Source organism: Colossoma macropomum, unplaced genomic scaffold (assembly GCF_904425465.1).
Source record: "Colossoma macropomum unplaced genomic scaffold, Colossoma_macropomum, whole genome shotgun sequence".
Classification (NCBI taxonomy): Eukaryota; Metazoa; Chordata; class Actinopteri; order Characiformes; family Serrasalmidae; genus Colossoma; species Colossoma macropomum.
This window is the reverse complement of record NW_023494807.1, coordinates 23987614-24008807: the sequence shown is the minus strand read 5'-3', so window position 1 is coordinate 24008807 and position 21194 is coordinate 23987614. Positions and strand designations below refer to the sequence as shown.

At 40.0% G+C, this 21194-nt stretch overlaps 1 protein-coding gene across 1 annotated transcript in view; it reads left to right on the top strand.

Moving 5' to 3' along the window:
- The window catches only part of sema6ba (sema domain, transmembrane domain (TM), and cytoplasmic domain, (semaphorin) 6Ba), a 112512-nt gene extending 96840 nt beyond the window's left edge, over window positions 1-15672 (top strand). The window contains exon 16 of the mRNA XM_036556668.1: window positions 13950-15672. Coding sequence (XP_036412561.1) covers window positions 13950-14869 — 920 coding nt within the window. The 3' untranslated portion in view covers window positions 14870-15672. The remainder of the gene's footprint in view (window positions 1-13949) is intronic.
- The last annotated feature ends 5522 nt before the right edge of the window (window positions 15673-21194 follow it).

The following is a 21194-nucleotide window of genomic DNA, read 5'->3' as shown; positions in this document are numbered from 1 at the left end:
TCCATGGGAGATTATGGGAAAACAAGAATTTTGTTTTTTTAAATTATAATAGGAAAGATATAATATGACTGAAGAAATGAACTGAAAAGGCTAAAAAGGTCCATTTTTGATTTCAAATTCACCTGTAACTCTGATAAGCTGGCTCATATATGTAGATTCTTGATAACTGTGGCTAATTCTGGCTATATCCGGCTGAAAGACTTAAAACATTTATTTTTATTACCATAATTATGCTTGATGAGGAAACTTTTTCTCACCCCTAACAGTACAATCTCTTGGACCTCATGTTGTCATGTCATTTGAGGTGGGAGTTGACTCAGGAGTGCTGCAACTTGAAGAGTTATTAACATATAAGTTTCAGTTTCTAAGACATAACATGTCCTTGTAATGTAGTTTAGTGTTTCCCCTGCTGTAACTCCAAAGAGGGGTGGTAACTAGTTACTTTTACTCAGGTACATATACTTCAAGCTGTATGCCAACGAAGCACAACTAACATTGCAAAATGTTCTTCTGCACTTTGAATGCAATTACACATTTCCTCCAAATCCCCAAAACATATAAAGTGTAACTTTTTGCTCAGTTACAATTTAGCGACATTTAGTTTTTTTTTTGTGTTTAAATTCATTTTGTTTAGTTGGTTCAGATTCTGGACTGATTGGCTTCTCACATGTCTCACTTTGCAGTTTTTGTATGTTATTTTAGACCAAAAGTATCCCAAAAAGAAAGGAGTAACACCTAATAAATTTCAGCTCCTATACAGATAATTCATGTACAAAGAAGTGGAGTTTTTAAGGGAACTCCACTTCTTTGTACTGTTCTTGTGTGTTTTAAACTGCTTAAGTAGTTTATTTGGTCTGATTCTTTCTACTCAAGTTGTTTTGCTAGGCAACTTTTACTTCTACTTGAGTGATTATTTGCTTGTAGTTGAGTATGAGTTTAGACTGTTCTACTCAACTTATAGCACTTAATTCAGCTCATAAATTACCACAGACCTGTTAATCAACCAGTAAAGATAATCAGATATGTTACAACACTGGAAAAGCACTGAACTACACGGTGCAGTAAACTCCAGGACTGGGATTCAGAAGCACTGGTCTAGTAGAGTAAGCTTTTCTACACAGCCAAGCCACAGGCCCCCCTAAGGCCATCCCACAGCTCTGATGCCTGCCTGTCATATAACAGGGCAGAATGTTTTAATCCACTATCTGCATTATCTGCTTGCTGTAGCTTACTTCAGCTGAGGCAGCCAGGAACTCTACTTGTTTGTCTTGCCTTGCATATATTTAAGCTTCTTCACTTTGTCAGATAGCTGGACCTCAGCTCCACTGCTTAGACAGAAACTGAAATAATCGACAAATATTACACTGAAACAACATTAAGCCTAATGGTCCACCATTACCATAAACCGGAGGAGCTGAGAATGAAAAGCCTTTACTTTTAGAATGTAATAGGCTTTTTTGGTCTCCAGAAGTAATTTTCTTTTAACATGTCGAAAATATAATTGGCCAACATATGTCATTACTTCGAGGGGCTGCTGTCAAGACCCAAGGCAATCATGTCTGCCTAATGGTAAGAGCGCATCTGTTAAAACTGAGAAGAACCCTGTACTGCACAATAAATCTTCACACTGACGGGCGAATTGAAGTTAACCCGAAAGTTCCTTTTGAATGGGTCTTATGCAAAATGAGGGCAAGCACACAGGGAACGAAAGCAAGAGAGCAGTGTGGGAGAGAATTTAGTGGAAGGATTAATACTGTTTTCTCATTTGTCAGGCAAAAAATAAAGAAATATATATACAATGAAATATATATAGCGAAATATATACATATACGCAGTCAAATAACTGACATCTTCACTTAATTAGGAACAATAAACATTCCAATCAGTTCCCCTTCATACATAAAAGGCCAAAAGTAGAAGTGAAGTGCAGTCACCTTGGAGGGATTTCTTTACATCCTGACAATATCTGACATACAGTTGTATGCAAGTTTGAACACCCACAGTCAATGTGTTGCGTCCTCTACAGAAAACAAACCTAAAAATGGCATTTTCTGGACATTTTATTACATAAATTTATTTGCTTGAGTTTAACATATTGGAAAAAAAATAAAACATCAAATATTTTTATCCAATATGTTAAATTCAGCAAATAAACAGTAATTGTGCATTAAAATGTGCAGGAGTTTGTCCTCTGTAGAGGATGTTATGGCTTGGTAAGGGGTTAACTTCATTTAGAAGACCAAAAATATGTAAGTTCACAGGGTGAACCTAAACAATTGCATACAACTGTAAAATTTATTTCTAAAAACACAAAATAACTGACATGAAAATAAACATTGCCATTAAAGCTTATTCACACTGTCAGTCTTATTTTTACAGATTGAAAAAAGCGTCAAGTTTTAAAACTCAAGACAGACGTATTAATGCCAGTGCCATTAACTGTCCTAAACTGATGGATTGTGTTGCTGCGTACATTTTTATTCTGTGTTGTATGGATGTGTTAAAAATCAGGGCTGCCAATCAGAGCTCTGTTGTCATGGTTGCAGTCCAAACAAATGTGCATCACATGGAGGCAGAACAGTTTATTTTTGCTTGTGGCAGAGTACAAAAGTTAATATGGTGGCGAGTACCTCAGCACAACATAGCGGCTGTTTATACTATTTATTTGTACATCTTGACGCATCCAAGTCTGTTAATGCCATTTTCTTAAGAATGTTTGTTATACAGTGCAGTGCTTAGAAATGAATTCCACCAATTTTTCAAATTTTCTGAATAATTCAATGATTGACTAAACAAAGTTATCCAGTGGTTTGATGTTAAATGGTTCAGATCTTAGATATTTACAAGAATTATGTTATGAGCAATTTAAACCCAAGATATTAATTGAGATAGTAATAAGCTCAGTATATAATGACCATTTCTTGGGATGCTTTCTATTGGGAGGTGTCTGTCCCAAACCCAAAACCCTAAATTTCATCTTGTGAAAATAACACTTACATTTTTTTATTTTTTTCAATTTTTGAAGATCTTTTGGATTTCTTTCCAAGTGCATTTGAAAGATTTAGATTTATCATGAGTTTAATTTTTAAATGAAAAAGCTGTATTAAAAAAATGCTGCCACATGTTTTCATGTCACTACTGAAACACAATTTTAGTCCATGGGTGGAGCCTAATATTAGCCACACCCCTGCATTTTAGTGCAGGAACTGAGACTACACCCTGGTGAGCAGTTAGATCCTATTGTTTTGAAGTAAATGTAAAAATCAGAAAATCAGTGTGTAACCTTAAGAACTGTCACTACCAAAACACATATTTTGTGCCATTAAGTAAACTTTTTTGTGTTGTAATGAAAAGATTATGATTTTCTGTGTGTACAACTGTTCAAAGCTGTGTTTGCTAGTCATGTACTGGCATTTTGAGTTCTGCTCAAAGTTAGCTAAAACTATAACTACTGAAACAGTCACTACTGAAACATTTGGTAAAGTTTTAGTAGTGTTATAATTGTATTACAAATGTATGACAAAATGTGCAATTGTTTATTTTAGTAAAATAACCTTAATCAAAGTATAGGGTCATATTAGTTCAAAGTCAGTTAAAAATGCGAAATTTGTTTTGAAGCATGTAGAATCATCTATTAACACTCAGAAGACACACGTTTCACTACAGTGAACCGTTTCACATCAGACCACTCTGAATAACTCTCTTAACATCTCAACGATTGAATTAAACAGAAATGTTTAAACACTGATGGAAGGGTATGGCCTTATTTTATAATCTAGCCTAACAAAGAGGATACAAGCATCTAATGTTAATTGCACTGCATTATGGGAGATAATGTTACCTACACGTATTTATATAGTTATATATTCATGAAGCTTTAGCATCATATAATGTTATATAGCTAGCTAAATAGCATTTAGTATTGTATAGCTAGATAGCAATCATTATATAGCTATATTCTGTATTCTATAGCTAAATAAATAGCAATAAGTATCATTTAACTAGCTAAATAACAATTAGCATCATACGGCCAGCTAAATAGCAAGTTTTTAATTAAGGTTACTTGATAGATGATTGAAATACTCAATATATTTCCCAGTGATTCACTTTGAGTGCCAGTTCACTTACAGTAGTATTCATTTAATACATACTGCAAATAATGTTACATACAACTTCTTAAAGACATGTTTGTGACAGTACACCTATCTGTAATAGCATGAAGGTACAAATACTATACATTATCTATTATCTTTTGTCTCCAGTAACAGCAGAAGCTGGAGGCAATTTGTCTACTTCTTTGCTCTGCTGAAAAACACAGACCCAGCCCCACTCCCACTTCAAGTATTCCACACAGCAACACAGCACCCTAAAATGGCTGTCTCTCTGCCGGGCTAGTCAGATTTATGGTGGGAGTGTGGAGCCTGCTCTGCCATTAAAGCATCATCATGATGAACCTGAGGCCACAGTACAGTACTGCCTGAGCCTGTCTGTCCTTCTGCCCCCTTCACATCAAAGAGCGGCCTCACTTCAAAGAGCTTCTCTCCTCCAAAGCCAGACACTACGGCTGTGATGTTGTTAACATTGACCTCCGTTGTGGGCTAAAAAGTTGCATATTTGAGGGTTAAAGAAAGGAAACTATTTGCAGGGTGTTGCTGGATTTGATTGTTAAAGCAGTAGTTCATCATCATCTTTAACCACTTAATCCAGATAGGGTCGTAGGAGCAGTTGGGAGAGTAGGGAATCGCAGATGACCCTGTCCACCGCAAATTCCTTCAGCTCATTCCGGGGGACCCCGAGCTGCTCGGGGCTTGTCCCAATAGGCCGTGCAAACGTCCCAGATGGCTGTGCAAATCTCCACTGGGAGGCGGCCAGGGGGCATCCTGATCAGATGCCCAAACCACCTCGACTGGCTCCTCTCAATGTGTATAGGCGGTGGGAGATGGCAGGGAAGTCCTAGGTCCTAAATAAATAAATAAAATCTATGGTAAATTTCTTAACAACTCAGTACAGGTTAAGGCACAATTTTGCACAATGCTAATCGCAATGCTAACAATGCACTGTATGGGAATGTGCCTGTTCCAAGGGCCCTATGTTTTCAGGGCACTATGTTCCTACAGCCCTGTGTGCAGCTCTTTAGCCTATGTGATACATCATACCTCCAGGATGATACATTAAAGGAACCATGAAAATGTTCCCAAGGTCATGGTTAACATCATAGGGTCCTCAGAGGTCATTCAGGGAACAGCGAGAAGCAGATTTTTCAATAGGAACACACTTTGTGTCAGTTAAGCTAGCCGCAGAGAGCTAAGCTAGCTAAGCAAACTGTGTAAGCCAGAGTGTAGAATACATCAACTTTTTGAATAATTGCTTTGTCTGGTTTAAGCGGCATGTATTGCCTTTCTTTTGTGTTATTGCTAGTTAAGTAGCCTTTGGCTTTGCCCTCTAGCAAGTTAGCAGGATAAAGTAACTAACTTGAGATGGTATGAGGGGAAATGGTAAGGTCAAGTTGGCAGGAATCAACTGGAGAATATATGTGATTGAAGATGAGCTCAAAGATTCCCTTGTTAACGCGAATGCCAACTTTGTTGATGTTTTTCAGTGTAGTTAATATTGTGAAACTCAAATAAAATTATGACTACAATGTTAACAGCAACATTTCCTGCTGAAAAAAGGCCATTAGAACCATCTAAGCCATTAGAATCTTTACACTGTGATATCAACCCATCAGGAAAACAGAGAATACAATTACTGACTATTGGACACAATCAGAAACCAAAAGAAACGTTTAATGGTCTCTATGATTTTTTTAGGAGGTTTGGAACGTAGGGCTATTTCCCATGAAAATTTCAGTGAGGGAACACAGGACGCTGGGAATATAGGATCCTGGGAATACAGGGCTGCTTCCAAAATGACAAGAAGTAAACACATGACCTGAGTAACATTGGGCCCTGGAAACATAGAACCCCTTAAAACATAGCGATGACCCTCTCTCCATCACTTCTTAGCTATATTAGCTCCTATACAAAATGAAAGAAGCAAACTTCTTCAGACACCAAACATTTCTTGGCTAATCAGCTATATTTGGAACAAGGGGAAAATTTCAGTGTAAATTGGTTTGAGTTTTTGCTGACCTTTTGCTTTAAAAGCAGATATCACAAGGGTCAGTGACTCATATGAAAACAGACAAGGTGTCAGTTACTGCATCTAACGACGGCAGAAGACTAAACTGTCTAAAACTGCGCTATCATAAGCCAAGTTGTCATCATAGCTTCTAAAACTATTCTTCTTTGCTCATTTGGGGAAAGACTGTTCTTTGAGGGCTTTAGAAACACATTTCTTTTCATTCTGACTTTTCATCCTTTGTGGTGCTGCGATGTTCTCTTTTAGCCTTTTGTCAGAAAGCAACTTAGTATCAAGAAAAGGAATGAATGAAGAACAAAGTGAGTGAGGGGGAGATGGGTAGGAATATAGAATGGGAGAGAGACAGAGAGAGAGAGAGAGAGAGAGAGAGAGAGAGAGAGAGAGATTGTGTAATACTCTGTTGACTCTTATTGTGTTCCAGCTGCTCCATAAAGAGTTAGAAATTGTGAAGTGGCATCTCCAACAGAGGCTGAGAGGAAAGTGATGACGGTAGAAGATACTTCAGAGAGAAAGAGAGAGAGAGAGAGAGAGAGAGAGAAAGAGAGAAGCTTGCAAAGATATGATATAGATCCTCATTGTTTCATTAATTCATAAGACACTCATTTATACCCTGCTTTTCTTTATCTTTTTTCAGTTTTCTTTCTGACTTACCACCCCTAGGTGTCAACCCATAAGATTTACCTGTATAAAATGTGGTTGTGCCATGAATTTGGAGGTAGACAGTCTTTTTCATTTAGCCTCTCATTCATTTCTATGGACAGGCGGAGGTCTGCATGTGGGATTGTGGGAGCAGCAGCAGTGGAAAGCTCATAGAGAAGGCGATACAAAGTTGAGCTTTTCTCAACTTTATGCAAATGAGAAGTGAGTTTCACCAAGCAACAATTAAGTTGTCTAGTAGTACCGCAGTGCGTTACATCATGTGTCACATCCCTGTTCAAACCGCACAAAATCAGTGTTGATGGACGATAGAGGAGGAAGCAGAAGATCTTCACATTAGTTCACATTTTTAAAAAAAGTGTTAAACCTTTTCTCACCTGCGTTTCATCAGAACACAGAACTAGCCCAGAAGTCTATTGGAAAGATAAACCTGCTTGCATTTTAGCGACACACCCACAGAGCAGCCAACAGGTGGCAAGTAAAGCGTTTTGGTTTGTTGTAATGTAAATGCAGCGTAGTGGTCTGTGTCCACTGGTCACATGTTTGGCATCTGAAAATTCACCACCATTCATTTCCAAAGGGGAGTAGCACAAGGGATGCATGAGGGATTATGGGATAGCAAGTGGCATGAACATGACGCAAGAAAAGTTGAGCTGGCTTAAACTTTATGCAAACTACACGCAGCAGCTACACAAACAGGCTAAAGCAACTGTCCGTGCACAACAAGGACATGCCTACATAGATGCATACATTGCATCTGGAAAAAAAATGTAATAACTGCTATGTCTGGATTCTGTACAGTCCAAAACTTTATAAATGCAAAGAAAAACCACACAGTGTGGCCAGATTAGAACGTTTAGCTTCTGTATTTATAGCCAAGAATAGTGTTTTTTAATATATACTTTATGGGAATATGTTTCATTGGATGCCATTGTAAACAGACAAAAAATAAATGATTAATATTCCGCACTGCAAATTCCGCATCGCATGTACTGGACATGTAAGACAGGTGCCTTTTAAACTCTGGCCAATAATTTTGTCTCACTCAGATGTGTTTTGCACTTTAGATTTTCTAAGCTAAAAGCCGCCTGATCAGACTGAGAGAAGGTGGGGTAGGCATACAAACAGGCAAAACAGATGTCGCCTTACAAGAGAAAGGAGCTAAAACAGCAGAGCATCACACAGAACATTTAAGGTACCATGTCTGGAGTGGAATTTACTTGAATATACATTTGCTCCTCGATCTCACCTCGCAGATGACGCTGCATCATTAGTGACTGTGTTGGTTCATCACAGAACACAACCTCTCTCTCTCTGACTGACTTCTTCTGATTGTGTTTGTATGTGTATTTAACTGGGAGGTTCTGTAGCTGTTGTTGTTCAAAGAAAGTAAAAATACATTTCCGATTGTGTATGAAGTAATCAGTATGATTACCAAAGGAAGATATCACTGTAAAGAAAATCTGGAAATTTGCTGTTGTTGCTAATGATTTTAATGGTAGAAATGTTCTACACAGGCATCCGTGAATTCATACAGTTTGGAGGCTGTGAATGTGAGTTACTGTCTCTACAGGTTGACATCTATATATCACCCATGTTATGTGTGTTTGTGAGTTTGAGGCCTGTACCATCATGAAATGGAAGCCCCGAACTCAACCCATGCCTGCAGCTTTGAAACTTGACCCAACCAGGCCTGACTGTTTCTGATAAATTACGAACCTATTGGATTATTAGAGAAACATTTTTACAGAGCTTTGCTTTGTTACTAAGCGCTTGAGTTGATTGACAGCAAATGCTCAGATAAATTTGTATACTTTATTTTATACATCTGGAATACACAGTATTTATTATCTGTATATGATAATATTGTGGTATTGCTGGTTGTACTTGGCAGAGAACTGCATCCACCCTCCTCTGATCAGCTGCTAGCCCCACTGTGCTAAACTTCCTCTTGCTACTGCTGCTACTGTAGAAAGGCTTAATACACTTCTAGGGAGCTTAGCAAGCAAGAGGAAAGATCCACTGTGACCTTTTCACCAACTCAGCAACTCCCTCTTATCATCCAGGACAAGATTTTGACTGATGTACTGTTGAACCTCAGTTCATATTTTGCTTAGGGTAACACTGACCCAGAGGAAAATTTGATTGCTGAATTGTTGCTCTTTGACAGCTCAAGAGACGTAATTGTGATTCTCCTAAAATTTCTTTTGGAGAAATAGCAAAAACTTCAGTAGACTCTTAGAAAAGATGGTTCTTCTTTTTGGAAATGGTTCTGTATAGCACCAAAAACGGATCTTCTATTGTTACAAGTTACAATAGAGGAGCCCTTTCTGGTGCTACATAGAACTATTTTCAAAGATATTCTATATAGAACTATATAAAACACATTCTGCATCAATCTGAACATCAATTTCACCATGCAAAGAACTATTTAAGCATGCAAATGGTTCAGTGAGTGTTCATGGCTCTATATAGAACTATTGTCTTTACTAAAGAAGCCTTGAAGAACCATATTTTAAGAGTGCACAAATAAACAGTTGAAGATAAACCTGAGCATTATTATCTTGTCAAATCTGAGCTCAGTGTGCATCATTGAGATCTCAACTAAAACTCTAGACACGCATGAGCTAGCTGGGCTCTTTTGATCAAGAGAAACATCTGAGCAGTAGGAGAAACTTAAGCTTAAGTCTCCTTTGTCTTTCTATCTGATCTCTACAGAAAGTACAGAGATATCAAGGAGCTCTCTTTTTTGATTTTTCTTTTCCTGTGGGCACCCAGTCCCTAAACTCCAGAGCTACTTCAAACGCTGATATAGACTTTAACGTTATGAGAGAGAGAGTGAGTGAGAGAGAGAGAGAGAGAGAGAGAGAGAGAGAGAAAGGGGCCAAGAGAGAAAATGTGTCTAGAACTCAAATATAGTCATTTATCTAACTATCCAAAACTAACAGTGAAGTGTTTATATGTAATGTTAGTAAATCTGAAAAAATAAGCATGTAGGTAAATAAACGTTTATGAACGGCTTTAAAAATATGTTTCAGGCCAAAACTTTAAACTATTGTAATTGAATGTCTCAGATATATCAGGCAGTGTATTCATAACCATTTCAAGTGAAAAAAAAAAATTCTGTAAAGGAACTTTCAGACATCTGGTTCCTATCACCACCACTGTGAACAATTCTGACTTGTTAAGTTTCTCTAGAATGGAGCATTTCACATCAAAGCTCCCTAAATGGCATTTTAACCATTTAATTATGCAGAAATGTAAAAAAATAATCAGTGGAGTTCCCCTTTAATATGTAAAGATTTGGCCTGTTTTGAATGTTGATTTGTCTATTTCACTGCTCTGTTTTGCTTGTTGTCTTGCGGAGGAATAATTTGTGGTGAAAAGTTGTAAATGGCAGTTTATAATATGTCATATTGCAGTACTTCGCATATCTCAGTAGAATCATATCGTGATGTCCTATTGTGGGGCCTGCAGCGATTCACACTCTAATTGGTATGTGTGTTTGTGTACTGCGGTAACTGCTCACTCATTTCTTTCCTCATATCTAGACTGTATTTCATGTATTCCTCACAAAATATCATTTCTTCAGGACTTGTTGTTAATATGTTTTTTTTTTTTCTGAATCAATATCAGGTGCATGCTGCAGCAGGGCAGAAGTTAAGCCATCTCCAGGCAGGCTGGTTGATAATGGAATTCTGAATAGAGACTCAGCCGTAGCATATAGCTTCTCATTCCTGAGGCCCCACAGCCCACACACACACACACACATAGGAGAGGAACGACAGAGTGAAGAGAGGAGAGGAGAGGAGAGGAGAGGAGAGGAGAGGAGAGGAGAGATAGAGGGATTGAGAAAATGGTGGTGAAAATCAAGGACATCCCACAGGGACAGCAGAGAGGAGAGATTACAGGAAATGCCATCAGCAGAGAGAGAGAGAGAGAGAAAGAGAGAGAGAGAGAGCGAGGAAGAGAGAGAGGGAAGGGGGGAATTGATACAGCTTCTGCAAGGGTATAGATTAGGAACATATTTATATACACCCACACTTTCAAATCCACAGTATTACACTTCTGTGTATTACTACAGTAATGGATCATTGGGTTGTGCAGTTTGTGTGGGCGGACTGCCACAGTTCAGTACCAACTATAAATTATGGAAATGGCAAAAACTCAGAATGACTAAGCACTATTTTGGACTAGGAATGGGCACTAGTTATCTACTTACTGAGTACTCACACTGTAACCACCTAGTCTGCTAGTCAAATACTACTCAAAATTAGCAATTTGAAGTTGTGTTGACTGACCAAACAGAAATAACTATGATCCCTTTGTGTTACTTGAATCTCAGGGTCAGAATAGAATTAGAATAGAGGGTACGAAAGTATTTCTGCTGTACCTATGGTCAGCGTCTATGAGATTCCATCACTCAGCCTGGCCTACTTTGACAGGAAGAGGCTGTTTGACTGACACATGAGACAGTCTGCGTCGCTAAACTGCTACACAACTTCTTCAGCCACCCATACCAGTCACATACTTCTACTTCCACTACAGCACAGCCACTCTCTTTAGCTTATAATGATCACTGGTGTGGGGATTTTATGGAAAAATCTTTCTGAAATATACATCAGAATAGGTCTCTCTACGTTTTTGACAACCATCTCGTGAGCTGTGAAGGTAAAAATCACTGGTCTGCTTTTGGGGTCTCTTGATCATTTATGCTGAGTGCCCCCTGGTGGATTTAGGAGATATAACATTGACTTCCCTCCAGTTATACATCTCTTTACTTATTTTTTTCTGCGAAAAAATATCAAATTTAAATTCTTTTTAAATTCCATTTGACAGCCCTACAGAGCAGGAATATATCACTGCTGTCAGAACAAAACCTTGTATCTCCAAAATAATAACTTTACAGGAGAAGAAAAAGAACATACTTTGGTTTTACTGTAAGTCAATGGAACCAGATGTTCTGGGCCATTTCTGTTGGTACATTCATCATGAAATTTACACACAATGTAAAGGTTACTGGCATTTTCAGATTATGTCAAAAACTGAAAAACAACCAAAACTACAGCAGCGATATGCTTTCTACTTCTGAGTAGCTAGTATTTAGCTATAGTACTTGACAAACAAAAGTTAACTGCTGTCTATGTGTGCTACTGTTTGTTTTTTGTTAAGCTAATTTGGCATGTAACAAAGAAAAAGAAGCCCAGGTATTTAGGTTAAAGTAGTTAAGTTTATTTATTTTTTCATTTTATTTTTTATTTTTTGTTTCATTTGTATAGCACCTTGCTCTCACCCAAGGTTACATTGAAAAGTACATGTGTGAAAGTATATGTATAGATTTGAGTATAGTGTAGTATTGAATATATTTCTATATGTCTGAGTGCTTGACCACAAAAGCACTCAAAATGCTCCAGTGTTGACTGCTTGATCATTGAGAGTGATTCTGATCAACGTCTTCTCTACCCATTTTTGTTTCTTATTTGTTGTGCTCTGTATTTATTTATATGTTCCCCTTTGCTTTGTGAGCTTTTTACAAGCTGCAAACTTCTATTTTAGATTGACAGGGTGTGACAAGGTTTCTAGTCTCTTTCCTGTAGAGGATGATGTGTCCCAGTATGAGAAGCTTTGATTTTCTTTTCTAGCAGTTCTATTGGCAAGGCTCCAAACTGCAGGTTGGCAAGGCTTACCAGCTGTGAAGCGTGCCTCTGCTATTGTGTTCATTTCTTTTTATGAGCGCAGTGACATGTGCCTACATGGTTTTGCAGGGACTGATCATCTGAATAGAAAACCGCTCAATGGATCAATTTTGCGTTGCTTGCTGTCTTAATAAAGCAGTTGGAGTGTTAAGTCAATTGTCCTCATGGTAGATTTGTTTTTAATTGGTAATTCTCAAAAGCTTAATTAAGTCAATATTTGCTGAAGTTCCAATAATGCTGGTGTGCTCGTAGACCTCGACCTCATAAAGTATGTGGTCGCCTGTGGTCACCTCTCTCTAATTTCCTTTATTATGAACTTGGAATATATTCGGTGTGGTTGGAATTGCTTTGTCCAGTGTTATGGGTATGTAACGTGTCAATACAGTTCATTAAATAGTGCATGGTGAATGCATGCTTTGTTTGTAAACAGCTTGAGAAGTTCGAGGATCTATAAAAATGGAAGAAAAAAGTAAATTCAGTTTTCAAGGTGGCATAGTTCTGTCTATGTTTATAGATATCAGAATGTCATATGGTGTCAATAAACACATAAGCATGTGTATTTGAGATTACTTAATGACATGAAGCAAGTGTCTGTTGATTTAGGTATGTATTTTGCATATCATGCTGTCAGAACAAAACCTTGTATCTCCAAAATGATAACTTTACAGGAGAAGGAAAAAACATACTTTACTTTTAATGTAAGTCAATGGAACCAGACGTTTTTCCAAGTAGTTGTGGGCCGTTTCTTTTGTTCCATACATCATAAAATTTACACACAATGTATAGGACAACCAGCATTTTCAAAAACTGAAAAATGGATTTTGTTCCGACAGCAGCAATATGCTACTTGGTAGGGTGTATGTTTTTATTACTTCTTAGCTACATTAGCCTAGTAACTTCAGTGAAAATCAAAGAAGAAAACTTTGGACGTTAAATTGACCATATTTGGTGAAAAACAAAGTTCTTATAGGAAAGTCTGTCCACTCAATGGCCATCTTGGCCATTCCCCCGGGCAGTTATTTCCAGTCACACAAGACCAGACTCTTGTCTCTTTTGAATGGGGAGTGATATATAAACCCCAAACTACAAGCTTCATTAACATTTCAAAACATATTTGAAATTATTGGTAAAATTAAACAAAAATGCATATATAGTGTGTAGTGTTTGGCTCAAATAATGCACAAACCAAGTTATTTCAGCTTGTTCTGGCTACTGCATGTGCACATATATCAACAAGGGGGAGGTTTTATTGTTTGCAGCTCAACCAGCAAGTTGGTTGCCCCTTTTTATTGAAGGGCAGGACCTTCTCTGTAAACAAACACCATATTGAGTGTTACAAGCTTTCTCATTCATTTTCCAACCACTGACCTGTATCCTCCTTTATATCATCTCTGGGAAAACTGTAAATTACATTTTCCACTTATCTGTTGCTTTAATGCATCTGTCTCTCTACAGGTCTGCTGCACGAGAGCTTCATGGATGAGCCAGAGAGTCTGGTGACCCTAAACCTGCTGGTTGTGGCTGCTGTTTCAGCCTTCTCCACTGGGGCGGCGCTCTCAGGCCTGGCTGTGTGCTGGATCATGGGCCAGAAGCATCGGCACCGTTCCCGCAGCAACACGTCCTCCTCCTCCTCTGGTGGCAACCAGCGGAAGAGCGAGAAGGAGCGGAGCATGCTGGGACCGAGCGGGAGTGGCTCGGTGATGAGCGTGTCGAGGCACAGTGTGGCGGAGAGGTCGCGGCCGCAAGGCGAGACACTCTTTGTCATGCCAAACGGCTGGGTGAAGGCAGGCGACCTCGACCCAGGGCTGCTGCCTACACCCGAGCAGACGCCATTGCAGCAGAAGCGTCCACCTCCGGGTCTCCTCCGCCTGTCCGACTCAGGCTCAGGCTGGGACCAGAGCCAGACCTATCTGAACTCGGTGGGCACCCAGTGCCCACCCCCACCACCCTCTGCCATTTTCCTCAGCTCCAAACTACTCCAGGGTGCCGGTGACAGACGCCACGAGGACACCGTGGACCGCCAGCGCTACGTGTCCCTTTCCAGGTACCGCGAGCAAGCTGGTCGTCCAGGGACTCTGCTGCGCAAGTCGGCAGGTGACTACGATTACCCAGTAACCCCACAGGATTCGCCCGACCGCAGGAGGGTGGTATCGGCACCCAGCACACAGATGGAGTACGGTGGAGAGACCCTGCGCTGGACCCACGAGGGTTACATTTTCAGCCATGCCGCACCGCCCTCTGGTCACCACTACGGCCCAGCCGGGCCACACCTCACCCGCTCCGTCCTGCATGGCTCCCGTGGCCTCATGGACCTGGCAGAGTTCAGCCACCTGCTGGGCAAGGGAGGTGTTGAGCGGGCCCCATCAGGCCAGTGAAGGAGAGGGCAAGCGAAAGAAAAAGGGTGCTGTGAAAAAGAAGAAAGTCATAAAGAAGAAAATGTGAAGGAGGCAATGCCTCAGACCTCTTGCAGAGCCAGCAGGATCTGGCCAATAACATCTCTCTCTGTCTTGCTCTCTCTCTCTCTTTCTGTCTCTCCCTCGTCTGCAACCTCTGTTTTTGATCTCCTCTTGCTCTCTGTATCATGCTGTGATCAGTCACTGGAAACGCCCCACAGCTTTTGACCTTACAGCTCATGTTGTTGCAGTGCAGAGAAATAACTACGGCTATATTCTCATTGCAGGGTTGCTACGAATCACATTTTTTGCCTAAATGGGACACAGATGGGAGATGAGCTGCTCTAGTTTTGTTCACACAGCAGGACAAATGGTTTGATTTGTTTCATGAATAATATTAGTGTTCACACTGCGCGTGTCCATATCTGATTTGTATGGCTGGACTGCAGTCGCATATGATCACATATCGCCATTAGTAATGGTGCAGTAAGGTGCATAAGCTGATGATAAAAATCATAAATCCTATCTGAATTGTCAAACCGAGTCACATCTCTAGAAATCTGGATTTGAAAGCACATACATGTGTGGCTTGAATCCAATTGTAAAACGTCAAATTCCAGTTGACATTCAGACCACAGGAAGTCTTTCCTGCTCAAACCTGAAACTCTGAAAAATTAGATTTCAGCTGGCTAAACAAAGACTTTCTCACGTGGTCCTAGACTGGACATCCAATATGTGACAATGTACTGAGAATCTAAATCTGAATTCACGTTTTTCTTTTTGTAAATTACACAAATAAACATATCACTGTCGTCATTGTCCAGCGTCACATGTGGATCATGCATGTGATGGTATTGATTTCATTATTGACTGATGACAGATATGGGTCATTTACAAGCATGTGAAGCATCAAGGCCGAAAGATTGGATTTGAGCAATAAAGTTTGGAACATAAACGTGGCCCAACACATATATGCTGCCTCCCATAGTTTGTCCTCACACTGTCTGGCTCTCTGGCTGTCTGTCTGGCTAGTGACCGACTGTGTGGCCGACCGCTCACTGCAGATCCTTCAGCAGGAGGGAGGCGGCTAACAAACTGCAGCATATGCGGATGCAGCCCAGTTAATGATGTCCATATCTATTCCCAGTGGCAGACACTGTGCTGGCTGATGAAAGTAATGTCTCTCCCTCGCTCACAAACACACACACATACACACACTCTCTCTCGTCGATTACAGAATGTGCTGGCGTGTTCTCATTCACAGGGGATTTCCGAGCCACTGGATGTAATAAAACAGTCCGAAGGCATCAATTCCCTCTGCAGCATGGGGACGGTGTGCCTTGTCCCATCTACAGAATGGACCCATAACTCATTCAAGTAGCCCCACCACTCCTGACCGACAATGTAAAGCCAGATATAAGACTGTATTCATAAATTCATGCTGAAATATAAAATAGCCTAGTCCCAAAAGGGATCATGACCTAAGTGATATGAAAGTTTTGTCACTAACTATGTTTACATGCACACCAATGGTTCACTGTTAGTCTGAATAAGATTGTTTTATTGAAATTGAAAGAATTAGCCTCACCGCATCAGGAAAAAAATCTAAAAATGTTGTGAGTCGCCCTGTAAAGCCTGAAATAACAATTTAAAAGTCAGAGCAGTCAGGTTGAATTTTGTTTTTCCAACCACATATTATGATCACACCCACAGCCTAAAAAGAAAGTCCGGCTCAAGGTTTAGGTCTCAAATACAAAAGCAACATTATACTGATGACAATATGATGACAATAGCATATAATTGAATTACTTCCTCAGAAGACACTTCCTTTCACCAAGTTTTGGCGCTCGCAATCAGATTCATCTACTCTGGGAAGGGGTCTGAAGCATGACCGATATTACAAAGCGTTCTTCTGCATGCTGCATGCAGTTACACATTTCCACCAGAGAGGTCTCCAAATCCCTAAAACGTACATAGTGTAGCTCTAAGATGGGCTTAGTTTACATGGAGGGGTGGGATAATGTAAATTTATCATAGGATGTCTGTAATGATTGATGACTGTTTCACATGGGATGAGAAATCACAGTATACAAGAGTGGCTAATTGATTTGTGCATTGCCACCATACCGTAACAGTTCCATACGCAATACATTTAGCTGTTCACAAATAGGAAAAAAAAATGTTTACCCTAACCATCATACTAGCAGTCTTAAGGGAATGTCGTTAGCAATATCATTAGTTTGGGAATTTACAGCCAATATCTCTGTATAAACCTAGTGATTTTTGCCACGGACAGCGTAAGTGAACATGAAAATGCCTTTTCCATAGGACAAGGTAAAATATTCACTGATGTTCCATTAACATAACTTTAAAAATTGGTTATTTCCATGGTTTGTTTTATAGTATATTAAAGGCACTGGAATCTTTACCGGCACAAGCATTTGCAGTCCCTAACAATTAATGACAAGGTGGATTCAGATGAGACTAAAATCCCTGATGTAAATGGGATAATTACATTAACCCACCCTAAACTAATCCTGTCCAAAGACCGCTAGTCTAAGTAAGATATGGTCATGTTAACAGCACAGGTTAATTGTTCAGTTAGTTTAATTGGTCTTATTCAACCTAATCTTAGTGTAGATGTTTAGATCTCTCCACAGTGTCTGGGTATTTCTGCAGTTTCACTTGTGACAACTTTCTGACACCAAAAACAAACATGAGTCGTACAAAATGACTTCACTTTTGTGGAGAGGAAGAGCTGTCGCTCATGTTGTCAGAAATAGACATCATTAGAAATTTAAATGGAAGGAGAAAAAGGAATGCAGATATTTTTAAACGGCAGGAAATGGCTACATGGATAACTGGAGTCATGGTTCATGCTGTAAAGTCAGACTCGGCTGGTGGGCATGTAAACGGAACTATAAATGGTCTAGTCTTTTTTAAAGCTCTTGTAAACATTGGGTTCAGGGTCAGTTTCTTAGACTAACTGAGGACTTAATCTGGCTATTGTGTGCATGTAAACACAGCTGCTGATACCAGTTTTAAGAAGCGAACAATTCTAATTTTGGGCAACATCAGTTTCTATAATCATGAATTAAACTGAAAACAGTTTTACGTAAGCAGAGCTTTACTTTGTGATATGCTTGTCAGTTGTCAGATATGGTTTACGATGGGATTTCCACCAGTGCCAATAAATTCATGGAATCGTCACATCATCTGATTTCATCAGTCCAGCGACATCAGCCGGGTCCGAGCGTAACTGTGTGTGGTTGTGCGCCTGCCAACTTTTCTCAGCCAAGAGGAAAAATTGCAGGACAGAGTGAGTTAAGCCCTGGGAAAGCATTAACGATCCGCTCGCACAGACCTTCCAGCCAAACACATTGATGATATAGAGAAAGAAAGAGAGAGAGAGAGAGAGAGAGAGAGAGAACCGAGAGACGGGGGCATAAGATAAAGAGTTTTAAAGTCTCAACAAGACTCAACTTCAAGCAATTCTCTTCAAGCGGAGAGAGAAAACCCTGTGAAAGCAAGCGCTGAGGCGTTTGATCCCTCAAAGTTGGACATTTCTGATTTTGTTTTACTTTGTTGTGATTCCTTCCTCTTTGTACAGTGTACAGTGAATTTTCCTAGCCGCTGTGAAATGGACTGTGGTCTCGAGGTATGCTGGACCTAGAGAGGGACTGTACAAGGGAGGACACAGTGTTGACCTACCTCTTGAGGGCCTTCTAGTGAACTTTTGTATGGAAACTTTACGGAGACTGTATGTTTCTATCTACAGTAAAATGCTGTGGAGTGCAAAATTCCTCTGTTCATTACAGACAACGGACTGAGAGAGAGATAAAAATGTGCTTTTCAGAGGAAAAGAGGGACAAAGAAGCAGTGGAGATGAGAAACGTTGTGCCAAATGAGGACCGTTCATTTGGATGTCATTGATGTCACTGACTTTTAAGTGTGAAGACTGATCATTCAGACTGTACTGTATTATATCCGTTTTTGTTTCGTGTTTGTTTTCTTTCCACAATCTGGAGCTCCTACCGCCTTTGAATTTTTAATGCACCGTAAGAAGAAGCCTGTACTGCAGTCTAGAGGAAACTGCCCCAAAACTGTAAAATTGCCAATTCAGTTATGAAAATTGTCCAGAGAAAAGGAGTGTAATGTGTATTTCGAATACTTCACCAAGTTCATCAACATGGGAACAAGAAGGAGGCATTTTATGCATTATATATTATACAAGCGCTGAACTTGACTTCTTATCATGTATTAAACCTTCCCTTGCTGGAGAACACATGCACACACAGCGGTGAGGGATTTCTGACCATATGGGTTGATTAGGGTCTCATAAGGACATGTAATCCATATGTCTTCATTTAAAGGTACGGAAACTAGGGGCTCCTGAGTGGAGCAGCTGGCCAAAAGGGTTTCAACCTATTGCTGGGACCCAAGGTCAAATCCTGATGATGCTGCTGCCAGCCTTCCATGTACTGAACGATTCCTGGGTCGAAAGAAAATTAGTTCTTGTCTGGTCCACCTACAGCAGCACTAGCCAATCCTGGACATTTGTCAGCTCACATACTACAAATTGGGAAGTAAGTGCTGCCCTTCAAATGTGTTGAACTGCCTTAAGATTTTGCATGTGCAGTGGTTTGAAAAGACGCAGTGGTGGTTTTATAGGACTCTTACTTGGAGCTGATCTGTCCATGCTCCTCCCACAAATTCTTAGCTGTTACAAGCTTTACAGAACTTAGGCAAATATCCCATTCAACTTAATGAGAACTTGTAATGCAAAACTTTTTGTTGTAGCTACATTCAATTAGCTACAACGTCATAGTCCAGCTCGGTATCGTAGCATTTTACACTGGAAACTCAACGTTATGTTGCGAATCTAAACACCGACCTAAATTCATAGGATTGAATGGGATTTTTTGCCCACATTCTGTAAGCCTTGTATCGCAAGAGTTGCAATGAGAAGAATGCATTTGTGTGTAGAACCTGGATAGGTCACTGCAGACGTGATGCAAGCAACTATCCGTCCAATCCACACTGCTTCAGACTCCACAAGCATTCCTTAAGCCCAGCATTGTACTCGGGAGACACTAATTTCTCTTTGAATACTCTTTCAACATGCTCACAATCATCAGATTCATCCGCTTGGGAAAGGGGTCCAGAACACAACCATTACAAAATGTTCCTCCGTACATTGTGCACAACTGCACATTTCCACCACAGAGGTCTCCAAATCCCCAAAACGTACATAGTGTAGCTTTAAAGAGTTGATTTAAAATGTGACAGCACAGTATAAAACCTGTTTATTGCTATTTCTGTTAGTATCTGGAAAAAAGCCCTCGTTATCATCATGACAGAACATTTACCATTAGTACAGTGCAGTAGTTGCTCTATCCCAAGATCAAACCACTGTAGTAGATAGTAAGTTTAAATACAGTTCACAACACTATAGAACTATTGGCTAAAAATTATCCTCTGTGTGTTTGCCCTATTGTCGAGGGAACACGATCTCCAGTGATACCCCAGGCAATGGCTGAGAGTTTAAGACAGCATAACTCATTCTCTTTAGGTGGGTAGAATCCCCTTAGCACTTAGTATTTCCCTCCAGGCATGTTGAGCTGTTGAATGACGATGCGTTATCAGCAGTTGTGGTGGTGCTTCATGCATCTGAGATGAAGCATGAGCTAGCTCTGACCCCCCAGCTTGGTAGCATCATGTATGAGGTGAAGGGACATACAGCTAGTGGTGGAATTGGTCATAAATTGGGGAGAAAATTGGGTAAAAATCAGAAACATAAAAACTTGACGCAGCAGGATGGAAGGGGATGGGTTTTGACGCACGCCTTCAGAAACGCTTTCAGCAAGAAGTGGCCTTTAGCCTTCACAGATTTGCTCAAAAAAACACACATAGAAAACATGCAGCATTTCTCTGCATGACAGAAGATTCATTCTAGTTCACTCACAATTAGTTCTGCCCTTTAGGAGCTAATGCTCTGAAGATGTGAGAGATTGAAACCATATGGCCAAGGCTGAAAGCAAAACATTCCCAGATACAGGAATATGAACCCAAAGAGAACTGTCATGGGGGACACATGCACCTGCGTTTATATGCTTGCTCACTCACAAATCAAATTCTGTAGTTTGTTTCAAGCTCATGTCAATCAAGAGGCCACCTCAGATCCATGGCATGCACACGCAGATACACATGCAGCGTGACAGAGGCTGATTAGGAAGGGAGTGTATCGTAAATTCAATTGGAACAGGTTTCATGCCTGATTACATGGTGTGTCTGTTTGGGGGGGTGA